Source organism: Lagenorhynchus albirostris, chromosome 7 (assembly GCF_949774975.1).
Source record: "Lagenorhynchus albirostris chromosome 7, mLagAlb1.1, whole genome shotgun sequence".
NCBI lineage: Eukaryota > Metazoa > Chordata > Mammalia > Artiodactyla > Delphinidae > Lagenorhynchus > Lagenorhynchus albirostris.
This window is the reverse complement of record NC_083101.1, coordinates 49,501,083-49,521,071: the sequence shown is the minus strand read 5'-3', so window position 1 is coordinate 49,521,071 and position 19,989 is coordinate 49,501,083. Positions and strand designations below refer to the sequence as shown.

General features: G+C 38.4%; 1 protein-coding gene across 5 annotated transcripts in view; it reads left to right on the top strand.

Annotated features, from left to right (window-relative positions):
* Positions 1–19,989, top strand: part of CFAP95 (cilia and flagella associated protein 95) — a 193,403-nt gene that overhangs the window by 78,598 nt on the left and 94,816 nt on the right. For all 5 annotated transcript variants that reach the window (XR_009541583.1, XR_009541585.1, XR_009541582.1 and 2 more), the window contains one exon: positions 224–283. Coding sequence is in view for 1 of the 5 variants with exons in the window: in XM_060154992.1 (XP_060010975.1) it covers positions 224–283 (60 nt within the window). In the remaining 4 variants the exon portion in view is untranslated. The remainder of the gene's footprint in view (positions 1–223; positions 284–19,989) is intronic.

Here is a 19,989-nt window from a genome sequence, read left to right as displayed (position 1 = left end):
CATAGACTTCATCTTGTATTGTAGTTATTGGACAAAATGCTGAAATTTCTTTCCATTTACTTGCTGGGACATTTTATTTTGCAAAGTGCATTAAAGTTGCAAACATGGAAATCCTTTAAAAAATTATAATAAAAATTCAGCTCCCAAATTAATTTTATATAGCTCTGAAAGTTTATAAATATCAACTTGACATGTTTTCTAAAAATTGTTATCTTGTTTCCAGGGACACTGGATTGCCTGCCACAGGTTTTGGAGCTCTCTTTCCTAGACACCCATCAGATTGGTACGAAATGTTCAAAATGTTTGTAGTCCCTAAACTGCTGCAGATTGCACAAAATGTTTCTTAATGGTTCAGGAGGTTTGTTTGCAGGGGTGAAGGAGTGAGGGGTGAACCAAGGTCAACAAAGTGCCCTTTATGTGCCATCTTACAGACTTCTTTCCTTTTTTTAAAAAAATTGTGTTTATTTTTTTCCAACTTATTAATACCAACAAACCTGTTAGAAGAAAAATAGATTATCATTTAAAAACAATTATAAACAGTGATATATGTGTGTTTGTGTGTGTGTGTGTGTGTACAAAAAAATCAGCATTAGACTTCTTTCCTTTAACAAAAGTTTTTTCCCATCAATATGCAAGCAATAATAATAATATAGTAGTCAATACTCATTATTTGTAGATTCTATATTTACAAATTCTCTTACTTGCTAAAATTTATTTGTAACCCCCAAATCAATACTAAGGGTGCTGTTGCAGTCATTAATGGATATACATAAAGTGGCAAAAAATTTGAGCCACCCAATGCACACATTCTCAGCTGAGGTGGAACAAGGCAAGACTCTGCCTTCTTGGTCCAACTCTCATACTGTATGCAAGTGTCCTTTTCATGGTCATGTATTTTTTTTGCATTTTTTTGTGTTTTTTGTTGGTGATTTTGCTGTTTGAAATGGCTTCCAAGTGTAGTGCTAAAGTGCTATCTAGTGTTTCCAAGGGCAAGAAGGCTGTGATGTGCCTTATGAAGAAAATGGGTGTGTTAGATAAGCTTCATTCAGGCATGAGTTACAGTGTGGTTGGTCATATTCAACATTAATGAGGCAACTATATAATGAATAAAATGTCTCAAACAGAAACACACATAAAACCAAGGTATGTATTGATTGGTTGATGAAAATGTTGTGACCAGAGGCTTGAAGGAACCTAGCTCTGTATTTCCTACAGAGCTAGGAAGGGGTTCAGGATTTGCTAATTCACAGTGCCTTTATAGAATATTACTGTGAATAATGAGAATTGAGTGTATAGCAAGAAACTACTATTCTTTACTGATACATAAATTTCTTTTGGGGGCAGCATGACTTGTTACTACAGAAAAGAAATTTCCACTCATCTTTCTAAAGAAGACAAACTTTCATAATTTCTGTAATGATAAATAGATAAGTGATGAAATATAGGTACTTACAAGCATGAAAAAATTCTAAGTGTTGGATTGTGTATTATGAAGATATGAGTACATATCATCAGTGGAAATTTAGATGTTTTTGCTTCCTTTGAGAGCTATCTGGCATTAGAGCTAACCTGTTCTGCAGAGTCTGCCTAGGGTGGGGGTGGAGAGTACCCTAAATAATAATGCCCCACCCCATTTCATAGTCATCTGTTATAATTTTGGCCAGGTGTTTTAAACTGTGGGTTCTAATCTTCATTACTCCTGCAAGGCTGGCCTGGTCTGTGTCCCCTACAGCCTGCTGTAGCATCTCTAAGTAGGCTGGAGGATCCACAGGGAGTATTCCCAGAATGATCGTTGAGGAGGTGGGCTTCTGGCTTCTAACAAGGTGATGAACTAAAAACATCCTACTGGCTCCATTTCTTGCACTGAAATCTAGAAATTCCAATAAAGACATGGGTAGACAGAATGAATCCAGAGGCAGACTTTGACAGCTATATCAAAACTCTGAGAAAATCTTTAGAAAATGATGGGCTAGAGCAGAAGATTGCTGAGGGATGGGATGACGGGAGAAGAGAGAAGGCAGGGTTGAGGTCTCTACATGGAGACTTGGGCCAACCCAGGGTGAGAGCTGTAATCTCAGTGGGCCAGGCTTGGATAGGAGCTGAAAAAGGCTTATCTATTGCATTTTCAAACTTGGATTATATGCTCCAAGTTGGATTTTTCTGCATTGATTTTGACTGCTGTTTTCAGCCCAGGACAGAAAATGAGACACCCAGGGCTTTACACAATAGAAATTTTGATGCCAGCAACCTACCTCCCTGCAGCTCTGACCTCAGCATTGAGATCTATAATGCCAGTACAGATAGCCAGGAGGACCCTGAGTTGTCTTCCCCAACTCCAATTAGGGAAAGCAATCTCGGATATAGAGGAACTAGGCAGTATATCTTGAGGAGAAAGAAATGCCAGGGAAAATAAGTGCAGTTAAGCCCAGAGAAGTGCAGTAGAGGCACTCAACTCATATCTCCTATGCATACACTGAAGACACCAGCTAAGCCTCCCTTTTCAGTGGACCACTTATGTAGTCATCAAAAGCAGAGGCACACATTAAAAAAAAAAAAAAAGCAGACGCAACTGATCGTCTTAGTAATAATACAGATGAATTCCAGGTCTTAAAAAAATATCATGACACATGTAAAGAACAAAAGCATCATGAAGAATGAAAAGATATAGGCAACCTATACCAGATGAAGTAGACCTGATGGAACAAATGTAACAGGAATTTAAAACCAATGGAACCGAAATTTAAAGCTTTATTACTTAGAGAAATAAAGACAGTTACAAAATAAGGCAAAATAATAAAAATCAGGTTGACATTAACTTCCCAACAGCAACACTGGATGCAAGAGCATAATATTAAAATATTGAAGGAAAAGAATTTTGAACCCAGAATTATTTAAATGTGAGAGTCAAATAAAGATATCTTCAGGCATATGAGGACTGGTTTCAGACTTACTATCCTGCCACAAATAGCTACAGGACTGAGCAAAACATATTAGGCAACTGTTGTCAAGGGTTGGATAGCAACCAGTGTGGTTCTGTGCTCCTGAAGATGAGATGTGAGCATCACTTATGCACTGAAGTCACTTTTCCTGGCTGCAGCGCAGTGGGGTGAGCCCATGAGTAGAGCAGTGTTATTGTTGAGCTGGGAGGCGGGAATAGGAATTTAGAGCTTCTGATGTAACTGGAATTTGTAGGATACAGTATTGGACAGAAGGAAGTTGTGTTTGGAGATAGGAACAGTAGTCTGCATGGGATTTCCCTCAGGTTCTTAGTCAAGGGCTGGGCTCTGCATGCACTATCAAAATAGTAACATACTCCTGCTTTTAAAAAATCAAATAGAACTGTCTATAGTGTATTCTAAAATTTCACAATGGTACTCCCTCCTGCATGGTAGTATTGTGTAGTGGGCTTTAGGGCTCCATTACCTGCTTTCAAATCCTGGCCCTGCCACTTACTAGCTGTGTGAACTTGGGCTAATTGCCTAACAATTTTGTACCTCGTTTTTCTTCATCTGTAAAATGGGGATGATAATTATAAAGCTAGGGTTGTTGTGACAATTAAGCAAGTTAATACACGTAAAACAGTTAAAATAGTAATATGTACATACATGGTAAATGCTATGTAGATCAGCTGGGCTAGACACTTGGCAAACCCTTTTCATCTAGAAACACATATCTATCAGTTCAGGAAAATATTCTTTTTTTTTTTTTTTTTTGCGGTACGCGGGCCTCTCACTGTTGTGGCCTCTCCTGTTGCAGAGCACAGGCTCCGGACGTGCAGGCTCAGCGGCCATGGCTCATGGGCCTAGCCGCTCCACGGCACGTGGGATCTTCCCGGACCGGGGCACGAACCCGTGTCCCCTGCATTGGCAGGCGGACTCAACCACTGCGCCACCAGGGAAGCCCTCAGGAAAATATTCTTGATTTATTTCATTGATGATTTATACCCTCCATTTTCTCTGTTGTCACTTTTTGGAAATCCTTTATGTGGATGTTGGTTTGCCTGGCCTGGTTCTCTAATTTCCTCATCTTCTCTCTATTTTATATTTATCTTTATTGTCTACTTTACTCTCTGTGTCTTCAACCCTACTATTGAGTTCTCTTTTTGTTTTCTGAATCCTTCTGTTTTTATAGAATCCTTTTTTGTTGTTTGTTTCATGACTGAACTATCTTATCTGTGTGGGGATGTTAATAGTTTGTTTTCCTTAATTTTTTTCTTCATGCATCGTATCTATTTCCTCCAAGATACTTTTTATTAATTTGCCTTTTATTTGTTTGCTTGGTCTCTACCTTCCATACTAGAAGCTTTCCTCAGATGTTTGGTAATTAATTCTTGGTTCTCTGTGCATGATTAAGAGATGAGGGTCAGAACCTGTGTGTGAAGCTTGTTGATTTGGAGCTTCACTGGAGGAATCTAGGTGGGCCATTTTTTTTTGTAGAAGCCCTGGTATCAGTATTTTTAGTCTTTCCTCACGGACTAGTCACATTCCCCAGAGGAAGTTCCCCAAATTGCCCATCTGAATGGCGAAGGGCTGGTGCCTGTGTTCTTGAAGTGAGTAGGGCAGTTGGCTAGGACATCAATAGTAATCCTTCATCGTGTATGGTCACCGAACTGTGTTGTTGGTCAAGAACTTTCTCTTTCACCCTTCCTAGTGAATAAATTTCTAGTTTCCTGCTGGAGTAGGGGAGGGGCCGTTATCCAGCAGTAGGATGTGGAGGAGGAGCCCAGAGCTCATATGCTTCTCAAACAGCTCTCCCCCAATCCTCCTTTGCTGATTTAGGATTTATTCAGCTTTCTGCTAAGTCAGAGACCACTCGTCCATCTCTTGAGGTTCCAAAATTTATTTCTCTTGTCCCTTTGCTGTTCTCCTTGTTCTTGTGAGTTTATTTTTACTTTTTTGAGTAACTTTGATTTTAGTGGAGCTTTTTGAGGAAGCAAGATTTGATGTGTACATTCAATCTTAACCCTGAAGTTGTTCAGTCTCATCTGAAATGTCACCTCCTCCAGAGGATGTTCTCCTTGTTCTTGTGGGTTTATTTTTATTTTTTTGAGTATCTTTGATTTTAGTGGAGCTTTTTGAGAAAGCAAGAATTGATGTGTACATTCAATCTTAACCCTGAAGTCATTCAGTTTCATCTGAAATGTCACCTCCTCCAGAGGACCTTCCCTTCCTACTGCCAGCCTATCTGGTAGGTCCCTTGTGGGTGTTCATAGCACCATGTACTTCTTTTATCCTTACACTATTCATTTAGCCTGCTGTTACTTATATTTTTATTTGTCTTTCTTTCTGAATTCAGTGCTCTGAAGTCGCAACTCTCCCACAGTCTTAACAGAGAGCCTGACCTGCAGCAGATATAATTAATTTCTTGAATGAACCAGTTAGTTATTTCTGATGTTGAACAGCAAATTATAATGGAAAAGGGGTATGACTAATTCCTATTTTACTTGATTTAGGACTTTAAGGCCTGAAGAGCCAAAGTTGTTCTCAATTCTATTCTGGTAAATACATTAAATGACATGGTCTTTTAGAAAATCAGCCCTTATTAGTTTGAAATGCTAGAATTACTTGTTTGTTTTACTTGATTCACAAGTATTAGCAAGGAAATAAATACATTAGCACCATCAACCATCCTCCACTAATTCCATATATAATTCTTTCTTTCAGTTAATGTACACTGATTATAGGATGTTCCATACCATAGAATGCTGTGGTGTTTTATTTCTTATTTATTTTTTTAAAAATAAATTTATTTTATTTATTTTTGGCTACGTTGGGTCTTCATTGCTGCACGCGGGCTTTCTCTAGTTGCAGTGAGCGGGGGCTACTCTTCATTGCGGTGTGCAGGCTTCTCATTGTGGTGGCTTCTCTCTGTTGCGGAGCACGGGCTCTAGGTGCACGGGCTCAGTATTTGTGGTGCATGGGCTTAGTTGCTCTGTGGCATATGGGATTTTCCAGGACCAGGGCTCGAACCCGTGTCCCCTGCATTGGCAGGTGGATTCTTAACCACTGCACCACCAGGGAAGCCCAATGTGGTGTTTCAGAATCTGCTGTCTTGAATATTAAATATTCTTTTGCTTCTTGCCAACTGTACAGCTGTAGGAGTTAAATGTCAACTTTAAAAGGCAATGAATAAAAATGAGTTTGCTCAATGGACCAAAATAATGTGCTTCAACTTATAAAAGAAAAGCTGTAATCATAATGTAAATTTAAACTTCAGTGGAAAAAATCAGAATATAGGTATAGCTTTGTTATTAAGGAGACATTAATCAGATGCATTTATCTTAATTTTAGATAACATCCATTATGTAGTGATGGCATTTGACAGTCTGTTTCTTTTCTCACAACTCAAGCAATAGCCCACCTACTTTATTTTGAACCAATGTGATGGAGACGCAACACTGTTCTTCCTTAAATTGGCAGCAAACATCTCAGTGGAACATACTGAAAATCAGAACAACTAGAATGTTTGACACCACTGGACTTTTCACTTCTCACCTAAACTAGAGAAAAGGGCTTGGTGGATAATTCCTTCCACATATGTCACAGATGGAGATAAATTTTAAACAAATCCAATATATGGAACAGTCAGGTTGAGACCAAAAGTGATATTGATGACTTACACTTTAAAAATGAGATCAGTATGCTTTGAGGCTAGATTGAGCTCATCCAGAACTAGAGTTATTGCTTCTCTTCACAGTCGATCGCATCAGTGAGTTACCAAGAAATTGGCGTTGGCCAGTGATGGAAGGGGTGAAATCAAGGAGGCTCAAAGACCTCTTAGACATTAACAGTGCTCTTATGGTCTCAAATGGATACAGCTGCATGTTTAGGGGTCTCTAACACACATTACTTTTACGACATGGATAGAGACTTTAAAGTTGTAGAAAAGTAGTGAGGCACATTGCCTTTAAGGCACATAGGAAAAGTGGATGGGAACACGAAGATGTAAGTTAATTTAAGAGTCTGTCTTTGCCCTCCTACCTTGTTCTCAAGAATCCTCAAGGTACGTTCACTTAATTTGGAAGTACTCTTTATGAGGCATGGAAAACTCACTCACTAATTATCAGAAGCCTCCTCGATGTCTGATTATCTAATACAAAATCACATGATTCGTCTGTAGAACCAGACAGTTGTAGCTGATTTATTCTAAGAAGTAAGGTTTTCTGCATACAATATCTCGACTGTGTCTGTGACCATTTAACAAACAAAAAACCAGAAAGCAAAATGATAGAACAACAGAACAAAAACTATATAAAGCAAATCCAATTTTGAAAGAGATATAGTATAAATATAATTTTAAGATCATATTTCTCAGAAACCCTTATTTAAATATACATATATAACTGTATGTGGTCCTGGGATAATGGTTCACAGGAGAAGTTCTTTTTTTTTTTTTAACGGGAAAAAGCCAATTCTGGCATAGAATATTTGCTGGGTGAGAAGCAGGTCCATGGGCTCCTGGGTCAGTTTGAGGTCAGCCCAGAAGTACTGACCACCTACTAGAGGATAGAGAAGAAGCAAGGTAGACCTCTCATAAGGTCAGCTCTAACTAATGTGTCCTGTCATTTTTGCTAAATTTCATTGCCGTCTGGTGGTAGTGATTAGTGTTTATTGTTGAAATTTTATGATAAATGTCTAGTTTCCAGAGTCATCCAAACATTTATGTGATCCACATGACGCGAGAAGAAAGAAATTAGTAGTATTTTAGATCACTGGGTAGCTTTTTGGACATAGTGTGGTTTTTAAGAAAGGGTGTAGGAAAATAGGAGACCTGGATTCTACTTTGGGACCTATACTAAACCTGCTATGTGACTTTGTGCTGGCTAATAACCCTCTCTGGGCTCCAGTTGTTTCCATCTGGAAAATGAGAGGATTGAACCAATAAATCTGTAAAGTCCTTTCCTGCTCTAAAATTTTATGGTTCTAAAGAAGAAAGGCATCTGTAGTCACATAAATGGAAAAGTTAAATGCGGCCAAAAAGTAGGTGAGGGGCTTCCCTGGTGACGCAGTGGTTGAGAGTCCGTCTGCGAATGCAGGGGACGCGGGTTCGTGCCCCGGTCCGGGAAGATCCCACATGCCACGGAGCGGCTGGGCCCGTAAGCCATGGCCACTGAGCCTGCGCATCCGGAGCCTGTGCTCCGCAACAGGAGAGGCCACAACAGTGAGAGGCCCACGTACCGCAAAAAAAAAAAAAAAAAAAAAAAAAAAAAAAAAAAAGTAGTTCAGACGGTTAAGTTTTCATTGTTGGCAGAGAGCACTTATCGATATGTGTGTAGAGTGATTGCCTCACAGCAGCAGTAGCAAGCTTAGGCCACAGTTTAAACTCTCTCAATTTACTCCTCTCACTGGAGCATTTAACATTTACAAAACCTTTAGCCCTCTTCAGAGGAAAGGGACTGAATATGAATAGCAGGAGGTTTTTTTTTATTGTTTGTTTTTTCTCAAAGTGCAAGGCATTTACTTTCTTTTCTACTCAGGCGCTTGTGTTGTGGCTTGTCTCTTGGTAAAATACCACCCAGTTGTTGGACATTTGTCCATAAGAAAAAGAGTTTAGAAATTGCCCTATGGTGATGGTGATGAGGATAACAACAAAGAAAATGTGGACAGGAGAATGGTGTGGTGAAAAGACTATGGAATGAGAATGAGACAGACCTGAATTCAATTCTATTTTTTTTTTAATTTATTTATTTTTGGCTGTGTTGGGTCTTCGTTGCTGTGCGCGGGCTTCTTCTAGTTGTGGCGAGTGGGGGCTACTCTTCGCAGTGGTGCGGGGGCTTCTCATTGCGGTGGCTTCCCTTGTTGTGGAGCACGGGCTCTAGGTGCGTGGGCTCAGTAGTTGTGGTGTGTGAGCGCTGGAATGCAGGCTCAGTAGTTGTGGCACAGGGGCTTAGTTGCTCCGTGGCATGTGGGATCTTCCTGGACCAGGGATTGAACCCGTGTCCCCTGAATTGTCAGGGGGATTCTTAACCACTGCGCCACCAGGGAAGTCCTTTGAATTCAATTCTTGATACCCTTTCTTTTTTAAAAAAAATTATTTTATTGAAGTATAGTTGATTTACAATGTTGTGTTAATTTCTGTTGTACAGCAAAGTGATTCAGATATATATATATATCATACACATATATGGGTATATATATATATACACTTATGTATATTCTTTTGCATATTCTTTTCCATTATGGTTTATCACAGAATATTGAGTATAGTTCCCTGTGCTATACAGTAGGACCTTGTTTTTTAATCCATTCTATATATAATAGTTTGCATCTGCTAAACCCAAACTCCCAATCCATCCCTCCTCCTTGGCAAACCACAAATCTGTTCTCTATGTCTGTGAGTCTGTTTCTGTTTTGTAGATAAGTTCATTTGTGTCACATTTTAGATTCCGCATATAAGTGATATCATATAGTATTTGTCTTTCTCTTTCTGATTTACTTCACTTAGTATGATAATCTCTGTGTCCATCCATGTTGCTGCAAATGGTGTTATTGCATTCATTTTTATGGCTAATATTCCATTGTGTATAGATACCACATCTTTTTTATCCATTCATCTGTCGATGGATATTTAGGTTGTCTCCATGTCTTGGCTATTATGAATAGTGCTGCTATGAACATATGGGTGCATGTATCTTTTTGTTGATTCCCCTTCTTATTTGTTGTAGGACCTTTTATTTCTGTGTGTCCAGCTTTCTTCTTTCAGATAACATTCTCTCTCCCATTCAGTGCAGTCCAGGGCTGATTCTGTTCTCCACTCCCACCTCCCCACAAACCCAAGTGTTGGGCATATGACCCAGGCCAGGCCAATCAGAAAGCACTCTAGGATAGTAATCAGAGTTTTGAGCAAGGTGCCCTCTAGTGCTCCAGGTGACAAGTTACAGAGGGCGTCTTGCTGCTAGTGGAGCATCTATCTGTAAATGAAGCTAAGCAGAGGTGTGGAAAAAGAGTTCCGATTATATTCTTTTTATGTGAGCTGGTATTTCCCCTTTTTTTTCTCGTCATCAAGCTTGAATAACTTATAACTTGAGTAATACTAATAATAGCAAATACTTACATGGTGTTTATTATGTGCCAGGCACCATTATAAGAGTTTTACATGTGCTGACTTATTTACTCCTTATAAAAACTCTGTGAGTTGGTTCCATCATCATCTACATTCTATGGAGGGGGGAAAAAGGTACAGAGAAGTCAAGTAACATGTTCAGACTCTCACAGCTGGTAAGTAATAATGAGCCAGGATTTTAACTGAGACAGTCATACCTCAAAGTTCATGGTCTTAGCTACTCTACTAAGCTGCTTCTCTGAATGATAGATCAACTAAGACTCTGAATATCACTTTCCTTTGTAAACCCAGAGCTGATAATTGCTACATTTAGCCTTGAGCACCAAACTCTTGAAGGAAGTACTGGTGAAAGTGTGGTCACTTGTCTCCCGAGGTGGCCGCCAACAGTTCCTTCCCTCTCTGTACATGCATGCTACAGCTCCATTGAAGAGGCAGAGGTTATTCTGAGCTGGCCTTATGACTGGCTTTGATCAATAGAAGGTAGCAGAACTGACGTCCTCAGACTTCTGAGTGCAGACCTTAAAGGGACTGGTAGTTGTTGCTTTCTGATTCTTGGACTCTAGCTAACATGCTATAAGTAACCCAAGCCACATGGTGGAGAACTAAGACACTGTATTTGACAGCTCCAACTGAGCTCCCAGACAACAGACAAAACCAGCTGCCAGCCATGTGAGTGAACTATCTTGGATATTACAGTCTAGTCAAATACCTGGATGACTGTAGCTCTAACTGACATCACATGGAGCAGAAAAACCACCCAGCTGAGCCCATCATCTTACATAATAATCAGAGGTAATAACATGGTTGTTATTTTAAGTCAGGAACATTTAAGCCACAGCAATAGGTAATTAAAACAAACTTCATGTCTCTAACTACCATGATTACATGGCTACTTCTACCGTTATTTGGCCTATTGGTATAGTTTTGTCATTGCTAATCCATCAGGCATGCAAGCAGTTCAAACTTTTGAAACTGATGAGCTAATAAAACAAATGAGTGGTAAAGGTTTTCAAAATGTCAATGTTGTGTAATTTATATTTAATCCCATTTCCTTTTATCCCATGGCCATTAATGATGAGCCTCTATTACTAGTATTACTCTTTATAATATTGGAAGTTTATGTGATTGTCATAAATTTATCATTATTTATAATTACTTAAAATAAGTCTTTAGTGGGTCCCAGTGGATAGTACTATGTTATGCATCTTTGAGCCACAGAGGTGGTTTCACAGGAATAAGAACTTTCCAGAATTACAGAAATCTTTGCTGCTATCCATATTTAATTTGGTCCCATATTTGCTACTTACATAGTTAAATTATTACCCTAACATGTAAGAACAATATATTATTTTCAAATGGCTTCCAAAAGTTATTAGGCCTGAAGAAATTATATTTGTGCCACATATCTGAGTTTATTCTTTCAACATAAACATTTAATGAGTGCCTATTATGTATTAGGAGTATAGAGACAAAAGACACCCCCATTCCTGAAGTAGCTCATTATCTCATATATGAAACAGAAAATTAACCAGCCAATACTCATGTATTAGTAAGGAATATACTTGACTGAAAGTAACAGAAAACCTAACTAGTAGCAACTTGAATAATTAAGGAATTTGTTCATCTAGCATGAAATATAAGGGAGTTCAAGACTGATGTGGCACCTAAACAATGTCATCAAGGATACAAGGTCTTTTTGTCTTTCTTCTCTACCAGCTTTGCTAGGTAGCTTTCATCCCCATACTCTCAAGATGGTTACTATGTCTCCCAACAGCAATCTGTTCTAGAAAGGAAGACGTGGGAAAACAAAGAGATAAAGGAAACCCTCTTCAGGATCTTCATTTTACATCTATTGGATAGATTGTGAGATGGCCACCCTTGGCTACAAGAGTCTTCTAATTAGAGAAAGACAAGGGAGAAGGGAGGTTGGAATAGGGGTCAAATAAGCCAACTTATACCCTACAACATGCTAGGGTAAACATAGTGATACCTGAGTTGAATCATGAAATAGGAGTTGGAGTTAGCCAGACCAACAGGAGAGAAGGACACCCCGGGCAGAGGATATAGGCCATATAAAGGCAGGGAGGAGTGGGACCTATGATGGGCATACCTGGTTCACAGAGTACATGTTTGCACTGATGACAGCTAAAGTTGGAGAGGGATGCTGGGGACAAAGCAAGCAGGGCCTGAAAGCTATGTTAAGGAATTTGGACTTTATCTTGCAGGCAGGAGTGAAAGGTTTTCAAGTGTGGTGTAGGAATGATCAGATTTGTGTTCATAAAGCAGACAACAGATTAGTAGGCACCTGAGACTACAGTCAGAAGACTGTTGAACTAATCAAGGCAAGACATAATAAGGGCCTGAGCTTTAGTGATGGTGGTGTGGAGGGAAAAAAGTTTCAGATTTTAGATGTATTAAAAGAGAGGAATAGACATTTACTGGATGATTGGTTAGTTATGAGCGTAAAGAAGACTCGAGGTAGAATACCAGGCTTCTGGCTTAGGCAACTGGGGGTTAATGGGGCCATTCACTGAGGCAGTGAAGATGGGAAGAAGAGCAAATGTCAGATAGCAAGTGGATATTTGAGACTGGAGCATAAGAGAGGTCACTGACCCAGACCCAGCTGCTAATATAAATATCTTAACTAGTTCCTCTGCCTCCAGTCTTGTCCGTTTCAAACCATTCTCCATTCAGCAGCTTGAATAATCCAATTAAAATGCAAAGTAAGTCATGTTCTTCTACTGTTACTTAATATCATTGCAGTATTGTTTTTTTCTTCTAGTGTTAATGAGCACATACTATGTGTCTGGCACTGAGCTAAGGGCTTTCGTACCTTATTTCATTTAATTCTCATTCTTTGAAATGGAGGCTGCACCTATCTCCATTACAAAGGGGTTCAGAGAGGTAAAGTAACTTTCCAAAAGTTCCTTACCTAGTAAGCACCAGAGCTGGGCTTTAAATTCATGTCTGGTCTGTCTGACTGCAGAGGCTGTGTTGCTCTTAACCACTATAGTACGCTGTCTTTCATGCTTAAGCGGATAGAGTGCTCCGTATCCTTCAAAGTACTTTCACACGCATTGTCCACTATCCCTTTCCTCCTAACATTCATTACAAGGTCATTTGGGTAAGTATTTTATTAATTGTATAGATGAGTAAATCAAAGCACAGAGGCAATAAAGGACTCCAACTCCTCATTAATTAATCCATCCCTTCTATAAATATATATAGATTGGATACTAATAAGGGAAATTAAGATGCACAGGGTTTAAATTACTTGCTCAAGGCCCCATGACCACTTGGTTGTAAAGCAGAGACTAGAATCTCTGGGTTCAGAGCTCTGTGTTCTTGATGGGAGGGGAATACTGCTTTTAAACTGCTAGGGAAATAAGTCAGGGCTTGGCTTGGATCAGGAGTAAAAGCAGATTCAAATTATCCTCCACTTCATCTTTCCTCCCCACCTCTTTCCCACTGGCTTCTTCAATGTTGTTTTCTGAAAAATAGTCCTGGCATTCAGCAGTTGTGGAAGAACTGTCGGATTTGGTCTTCATGGCTTCCTTAGTAAATAGAAGGAGGAAATGACAGGGATATCCATTTTAGCTCAATATGAGATTTTTTTTTTTAATGATGGTTGCTTGTCGAGAATGAGACAGAATTTCCCAGAGTGGCTGTAAGATCCCCCTTCCCTAGTACCACACAGAGTCAAGTAGAATTCGTGGCCCTCTGTGGCTGTACTCATTCTAAATAATGGATGCTGCTTCTACTGCTGCCAGTAATCGGATTAATTCCAAATTAATTCTCTGCTTCTTTGAGTTACTAACTTAGATGCAGATTTTTAGGTGGGACCGTCTGATTTGTTGAATAGATGTCACATGCCATTATTCTGGCTGCTGGGAAGGTGGGTAAGAAAATATCTGCCCCTTCTCTTGACAAAACAGAAAAGAATCAGTTGACCTTTAAAGTTCTTCCAGATTTAAGAAACCGTGATTCCAGGGTACATCATCTTGTCCTAGATTTTGGTACATCATCTTGTCACAGAATCACACGTTACCACTGGTGTTATTGCAGCTCTAGGTATTTTAAATAATACCATGGCTTTAATGATAACTTCAATATCAGACTCCTTTTCCTTTCTCATCTTACAAAACACCTTTAGTTGTTCTCTACCTTACAACTGTTAAAGGTTGAAGAGGGCATATGTGGCAAACTGTGGGTGGTGCTGGGTGAAAGCCAGCTGGCGAACTTCCAAGCATCCTTTCATGGTGGCATTATCTTGGTGAATTTACCAGCATCTGGTCTTTAGTTTTACATTTCCAGGAAGACAATTTTATCTGTGCTTCAGAATTTATCTGACTCATGGAAACTGACTTGTGCTCATTAAACTCACAAGAAAAGCCAGAATTCTAATTAGTTAATTTATAATGAGAAATAAAATCTTCAAGCACACTAGTCATGTCAGCCTAATAAAAGCATTCTCTCTCAGTAAAAAAAAAAAAACTGTATAGAAAGCCAAACTGTAATCAAATGGTTGCCAGTTTGCTTGGAATCAGAGTGAAGGGAGTTAGTTATATGTTTACAATGATCAATGGCCTCAGACTTTGACTGACTGATTGTAATAAGACTCTTTTGGTAGTAAGTGAGAGAAGGCACAATTAAAATTATCTTGGACCAAAAAGGGAGTTAATTAAAAACAGTATTGGAATACCTCATGGAACTCTGGGAAGGTCCATTGAAGAGCTGGGCTTCAGAGACTGCTGGAATCAGGACTAGAAAACGTCCAGGATTCTCTTCCTGTTGGCTTCATTTGCTCCCTCTGAGTGTAGGGACATTACATCCCATGGTTCTCATCACAGGAGAGTGACTGACCCTTTCCCATTGGTGTCTATTAAGAAATCCCATGGGAGATCTCTGACTGACATGGGCTGGAGGCTGACATTTGGACCCATCAGCTATGGATAGTGATGGAGTGGTAGAGGAGGGCCACATGGCATAGGCTTGCTCCTGTGGCTCCAGACGTGAATTAAACTCATTGTTGGCTGCCATAAGTTGGATTGGAGCCCTGACATTGATATACTCCAGCTCTCTTCCTATAACCAGAGAGGTCTATTTATGAGCCAGAGCACCTCTTCCCCAGGATATGCCTAGAACCAATGCCTCTCTTATCTTTCTCCCCTTTTGCTCTCCTGAGTTTCTCTGAAGGCCATTTCTCTTCTAATGGACTTGATCTTTCCTTCCTTATATTATTTATTTGGCTACAACTTTAAGCTGATATCTAAGAGGAAGATCCATGTTGGTTTTTCATATTTTTATTATCAAAAGACAAATTTGATTAAATATATCACTTAAAGATTGTTACCCCCTTCTTCAAATTTATAAAAAAAGGAAGGGGGAATCACAAAGAGTTTATAAGTAACTGTAACTGACTGAAATTCATCATTCAGTGCTGTAAAAGTTTCCATTTGGTCAAGCTACATTGCCTTTTCAAAAAGATAATTGAATAATCTTCTGCCTCTATTTACTTTGAATTCTCATTGTGGTAAATCGATATCTCTTTATATTTTAATTTTATTGCTTTATTCATTTAGTAAATATTTTTCAGTGCTACCTTGTATCAGACTCTGTGCTGGGAGGTGAAAATAAAGAGGGAGAAGAGCCTGAACATGGGGAATGGGTTTCTGCCTGTGAAAAACGCCTGATGAGTGAGTTGAGAGATGCCGGATGCTGGCTTGCAAGGTCAGCCTGCCTAAAGCAAACTCTGATATTTGCCTGATAATTATATCATTTGAGTCATAACTTTAGATGAGAATAAAGCAGGGAAACAAGTTCGTTGTCATCTATTCACACTTAAACATTTTAAGATGGAATATTTCCATATAAAATACTTTCAAACACCCATCTACTCATTAGCCAGTTATAATGTAACTTAATATTTTTACCATATTTGCTTCATAATTTTTTTGAGAAATGATTTATCTAGCCATCCATATATCCACCCTATTGATGAACATTAATTTCCAAAATTTCACTATTACAAATAAGGCTTCATTGAGTGTCTGTATACTTGTCTCCTTGAGTATATATGCAAGGGTTTCTTTATACTCAGAAATAGAATTGCTGGGTATTACGATATGTGCACCTTCAATTTTGAAAAATATTGCCACCAGTAGTGTATGAATATGTTTATTGTTTCATATCCTTATCAACATTGTAGAAAATTTTTCCTTTTTAACAGTCTAATGGATATAAAATGGTACATCATTGTTGTTTTACTTTGCATTTCACTAATTACTGAATTTAAGACTGAAATTTAAGCCTGAATTTATTTTCAAATAATAATTAGCCATTCTAATTTCTTCTACTGTGAATTGGCTAGTTATTTAAAAAATCCATTTTTATGGGATTTTGTCTTTTATTGATTTATAATAATTTTTTATTCTCGGTACTAATCTTGGGTTGGTTAATTTTTTAATACCTTCTTCTAGTCTATACCTTCTCTTGTAACTCTGTTTATACTGTCTTTTTAGCAATAGGACTTTTAAATTATAATTTAATCAAGACCTATATATAAAATGTCAGACAGTAAACCTTTTAGAAATTATATATGTATATATATATATACATATACATATGTAACATACATTGAGTCATCCATCATAAATAAAGGAGTTATTTTATGTCCTTTAAACATTTTAATAAATTTTCTCCATAAATGTCAATCTTACATTAGTTGTATTCCTATTGGAAGCTTAGAGATTTTATTGCAATTATAAGTGGGATTTTACCACTTTAATTACACTTTCTAATTTCTTGTTGCTGGTGTATTGCTATGATACTTTTGTATATTGATCTTGTATCCAACAACCTTCCTGGAACTTGCCTCCTTTTATGATTTGTAGATTCTCATGGGTATTCTAACATACAACCTTATCATCTGTTGGAAAATGAAAATATTGTTCTTCCATTGCAGTTTTCTTCTTTTCTTCTTTTTCTTATATTATGGTATTTGCTAGAATCTCTAGTACATCATTGAATAGAAATGCTGATGGACTTCTGTGACTATTTGGGAAAATGTTTCTGGGGAGGATTTTCATCAGCTTAGTTTTGATTTTCATTTACTGTTTTCTTCTCATAGTAATGTTGCCCTTTGCTGTTTAAGTATGTTGAATTTTCTTGGACTAGTAGCAATCAGCTAATTGTACAGCAGGGGAATGAGAAGGTTGGACAGTTTCCTCAATATCTTGGTTCAAGAGTGCCTTCTTCTGTAGAATCAGTGAAGTGAACTTTATTTCATTAATGGCATCTTTTTTAGAAGAGTGGTGGTTCTAGGACACTTAATTTCTGGGCTTGATTTCTTATTTTTCTTTACCTCGTTAGTCGCCAGAGCAGTGCCTTCCCAAGACTGCTGTTATAGTCTTGCATACTTTCCAAGTCTTTTTCTTGGAAAGTCAATGTTCAAATCCTCTAGTCTTAGACTTGTTCTTAGTATTTTCCCATTAGGGAAGGATGCCGTCTTTTTTTTTTTTCCCCATGTTATTTTATTGATTGATTGATTAACATCTTTATTGGAGTATAATTACTTTACAATGGTGTGTTAGTTTCTGCTTTACAACAAAGTGAATCAGCTATACGTATACATATATCCCCATATCTTCTCCCTCTTGTGTCTCCCACCCACCCTACCTATCCCACCCCTCTAGGTGGTCACAAAGCACCGAGCTAATCTCCCTGTGCTATTCGACTGCTTCCCACTAGCTACCTATTTTATGTTTGGTAGTATATATAAGTCCATGCCACTCTCTTACTTTCTCCCAGCTTACTCTTCCCCTTCCCTGTGTCCTCAAGTCCATTCTCAACATCTGCGTCTTTATTCCTGTCCTGCCCCTAGGTTCTTCAGAACTATGTGTTATTTGTTTTTTGGGTTTTTTTAGATTACATATATATATGTTAGCATACAGTATTTGTTTTTCTCTTTCTGACTTAGTTCACTCTGTATGACAGACTCTAGGTCCATCAACCTCACTACAAATAACTCAATTTTGTTTCTTTTTATGGCTGAGTAATATTCCATTGTATATATGTGCCACATCTTCTTTATCCATTAATCTGTCGATGGAAACTTAGGTTGCTTCCATGTCCTGGCTGTTGTAAATAGAGCTGCAATGAACATTGTGGTACATGACTCTTTTTGAATTTTGGTTTTCTCAGGGTATATGCCCAGTAGTGGGATTGCTGTATCGTATGGTAGTTCCATTTTTAGTTTTTAAGGAACCTCCATACTGTTCTCCATAGTGGCTGTATCAATTTACATCCCCAACAACAATGCAAGAGCATTCCCTTTTCTCCACACCCTTTCCAGCATTTATTGTTTGTAGATTTTTTGATGATGGCCTTTCTGACTGGTGTGAGGTGATACCTCATTGTGGTTTTGATTTGCAGTTCTCTAATAATTAGTGATGTTGAGCATCTTTTCATGTGCCTCATGGCCATCTGTATGCCTTCCTTAGAGAAATGTCTATTTAGGTCGTCCACCCATTTTTGGATTGGGTTGTTTGTTTTTTTGATATTGAGATGCATGAGCTGCTTATAAATTTTGGAGATTAATCCTTTGGCAGTTGCTTTGTTTGCAAATATTTTCTCCCATTCTGAGGGTTGTCTTTTGGTCTTGTGTATGGTTTCCTTTGCTGTGCAAAAGCTTTTAAGTTTCACTAGGCCCCATTTGTTTATTTTTGTTTTTATTTCCATTTCTCTAGGAGGTGGGTCAATAGGATCTTGCTGTGATTTATGTCATAGAGTGTTCTGCCTATGTTTTCCTCTAAGAGTTTTGTAGTGTCTGTTCTTACATTTAGGTCTTTAATCCATTTTGAGTTTATTTTTGTGTATGGTGTTAGGGAGTGTTCTAATTTCATTCTTTTACATGTAGCTGTCCAGTTTTCTCAGCACCACTTATTGAAGCGGCCATCTTTTCTCCATTGTATGTTCTTGCCTCCTTTATCAAAAATAAGGTGACCATATGTGCATGGGTTTATCTCTGGGCTTTCTATCCTGTTCCATTGATCTATATTTCTGTTTTTGTGCCAGTACCATACTGTCTTGATTACTGTAGCTTTGTAGTATTGTCAGAAATCCAGGAGACTGATTCCTCCAGCTCCATTTTTCTTTCTCAAGATTGCTTTGGTGGGCTTCCCCGGTGGTGCAGTGGTTGAGAGTCCACCTGCCAATGCAGGGGACACGGGTTCATGCCCCAGTCCAGGAAGATCCCACATGCTGCGGAGTGGCTGGGCCCGTGAGTCATGGCCACTGAGCCTGCGCATCTGGAGCCTGTGCTCCGTGACAGGAGAGGCCACAACAGTGAGAGGCCCGCGTACTGAAAAAAAAAAAAAGAAAAAAGATTGCTTTGGCTATTTAGGATCTTTTGTGTTTCCATACAAATTGTGAAATATTTTGTTCTAGTTCTGTGAAAAATGCCATTGGTAGTTTGATAGGGATTGCATTGAGCCTGTAGATTGCTTTGGGTAGTAGAATCATTTTCACAATGTTGATTCTTCCAATCCAAGAACATGGTATATCTCTCCATATGTTTGTATTATCTTTAGTTTCTTTCATCAGTGTCTTACAGTTTTCTGCATTACAGGTCTTTTATCTCCTTAAGTAGTTTTATTCCTAGGTATTTTGTTCTTTTTGTTGCAATGGTAAATGGGAGTGTTTCCGTAATTTCTCTTTCAGATTTTTCATCATTAGTGTATAGGAATGCCAGAGATTTCTGTGCATTAATTTTGTATCCTGCTACTTTACCAAATTCACTGATTAGCTCTGGTAGTTTTCTGGTAGCATCGTTAGGATTCTCTATGTATAGTATCATGTCATCTGCAAACAGTGACAGTTTTACTTCTTCTGTTCCAATTTGGATTCCTTTTATTTCTTTTTCTTTTC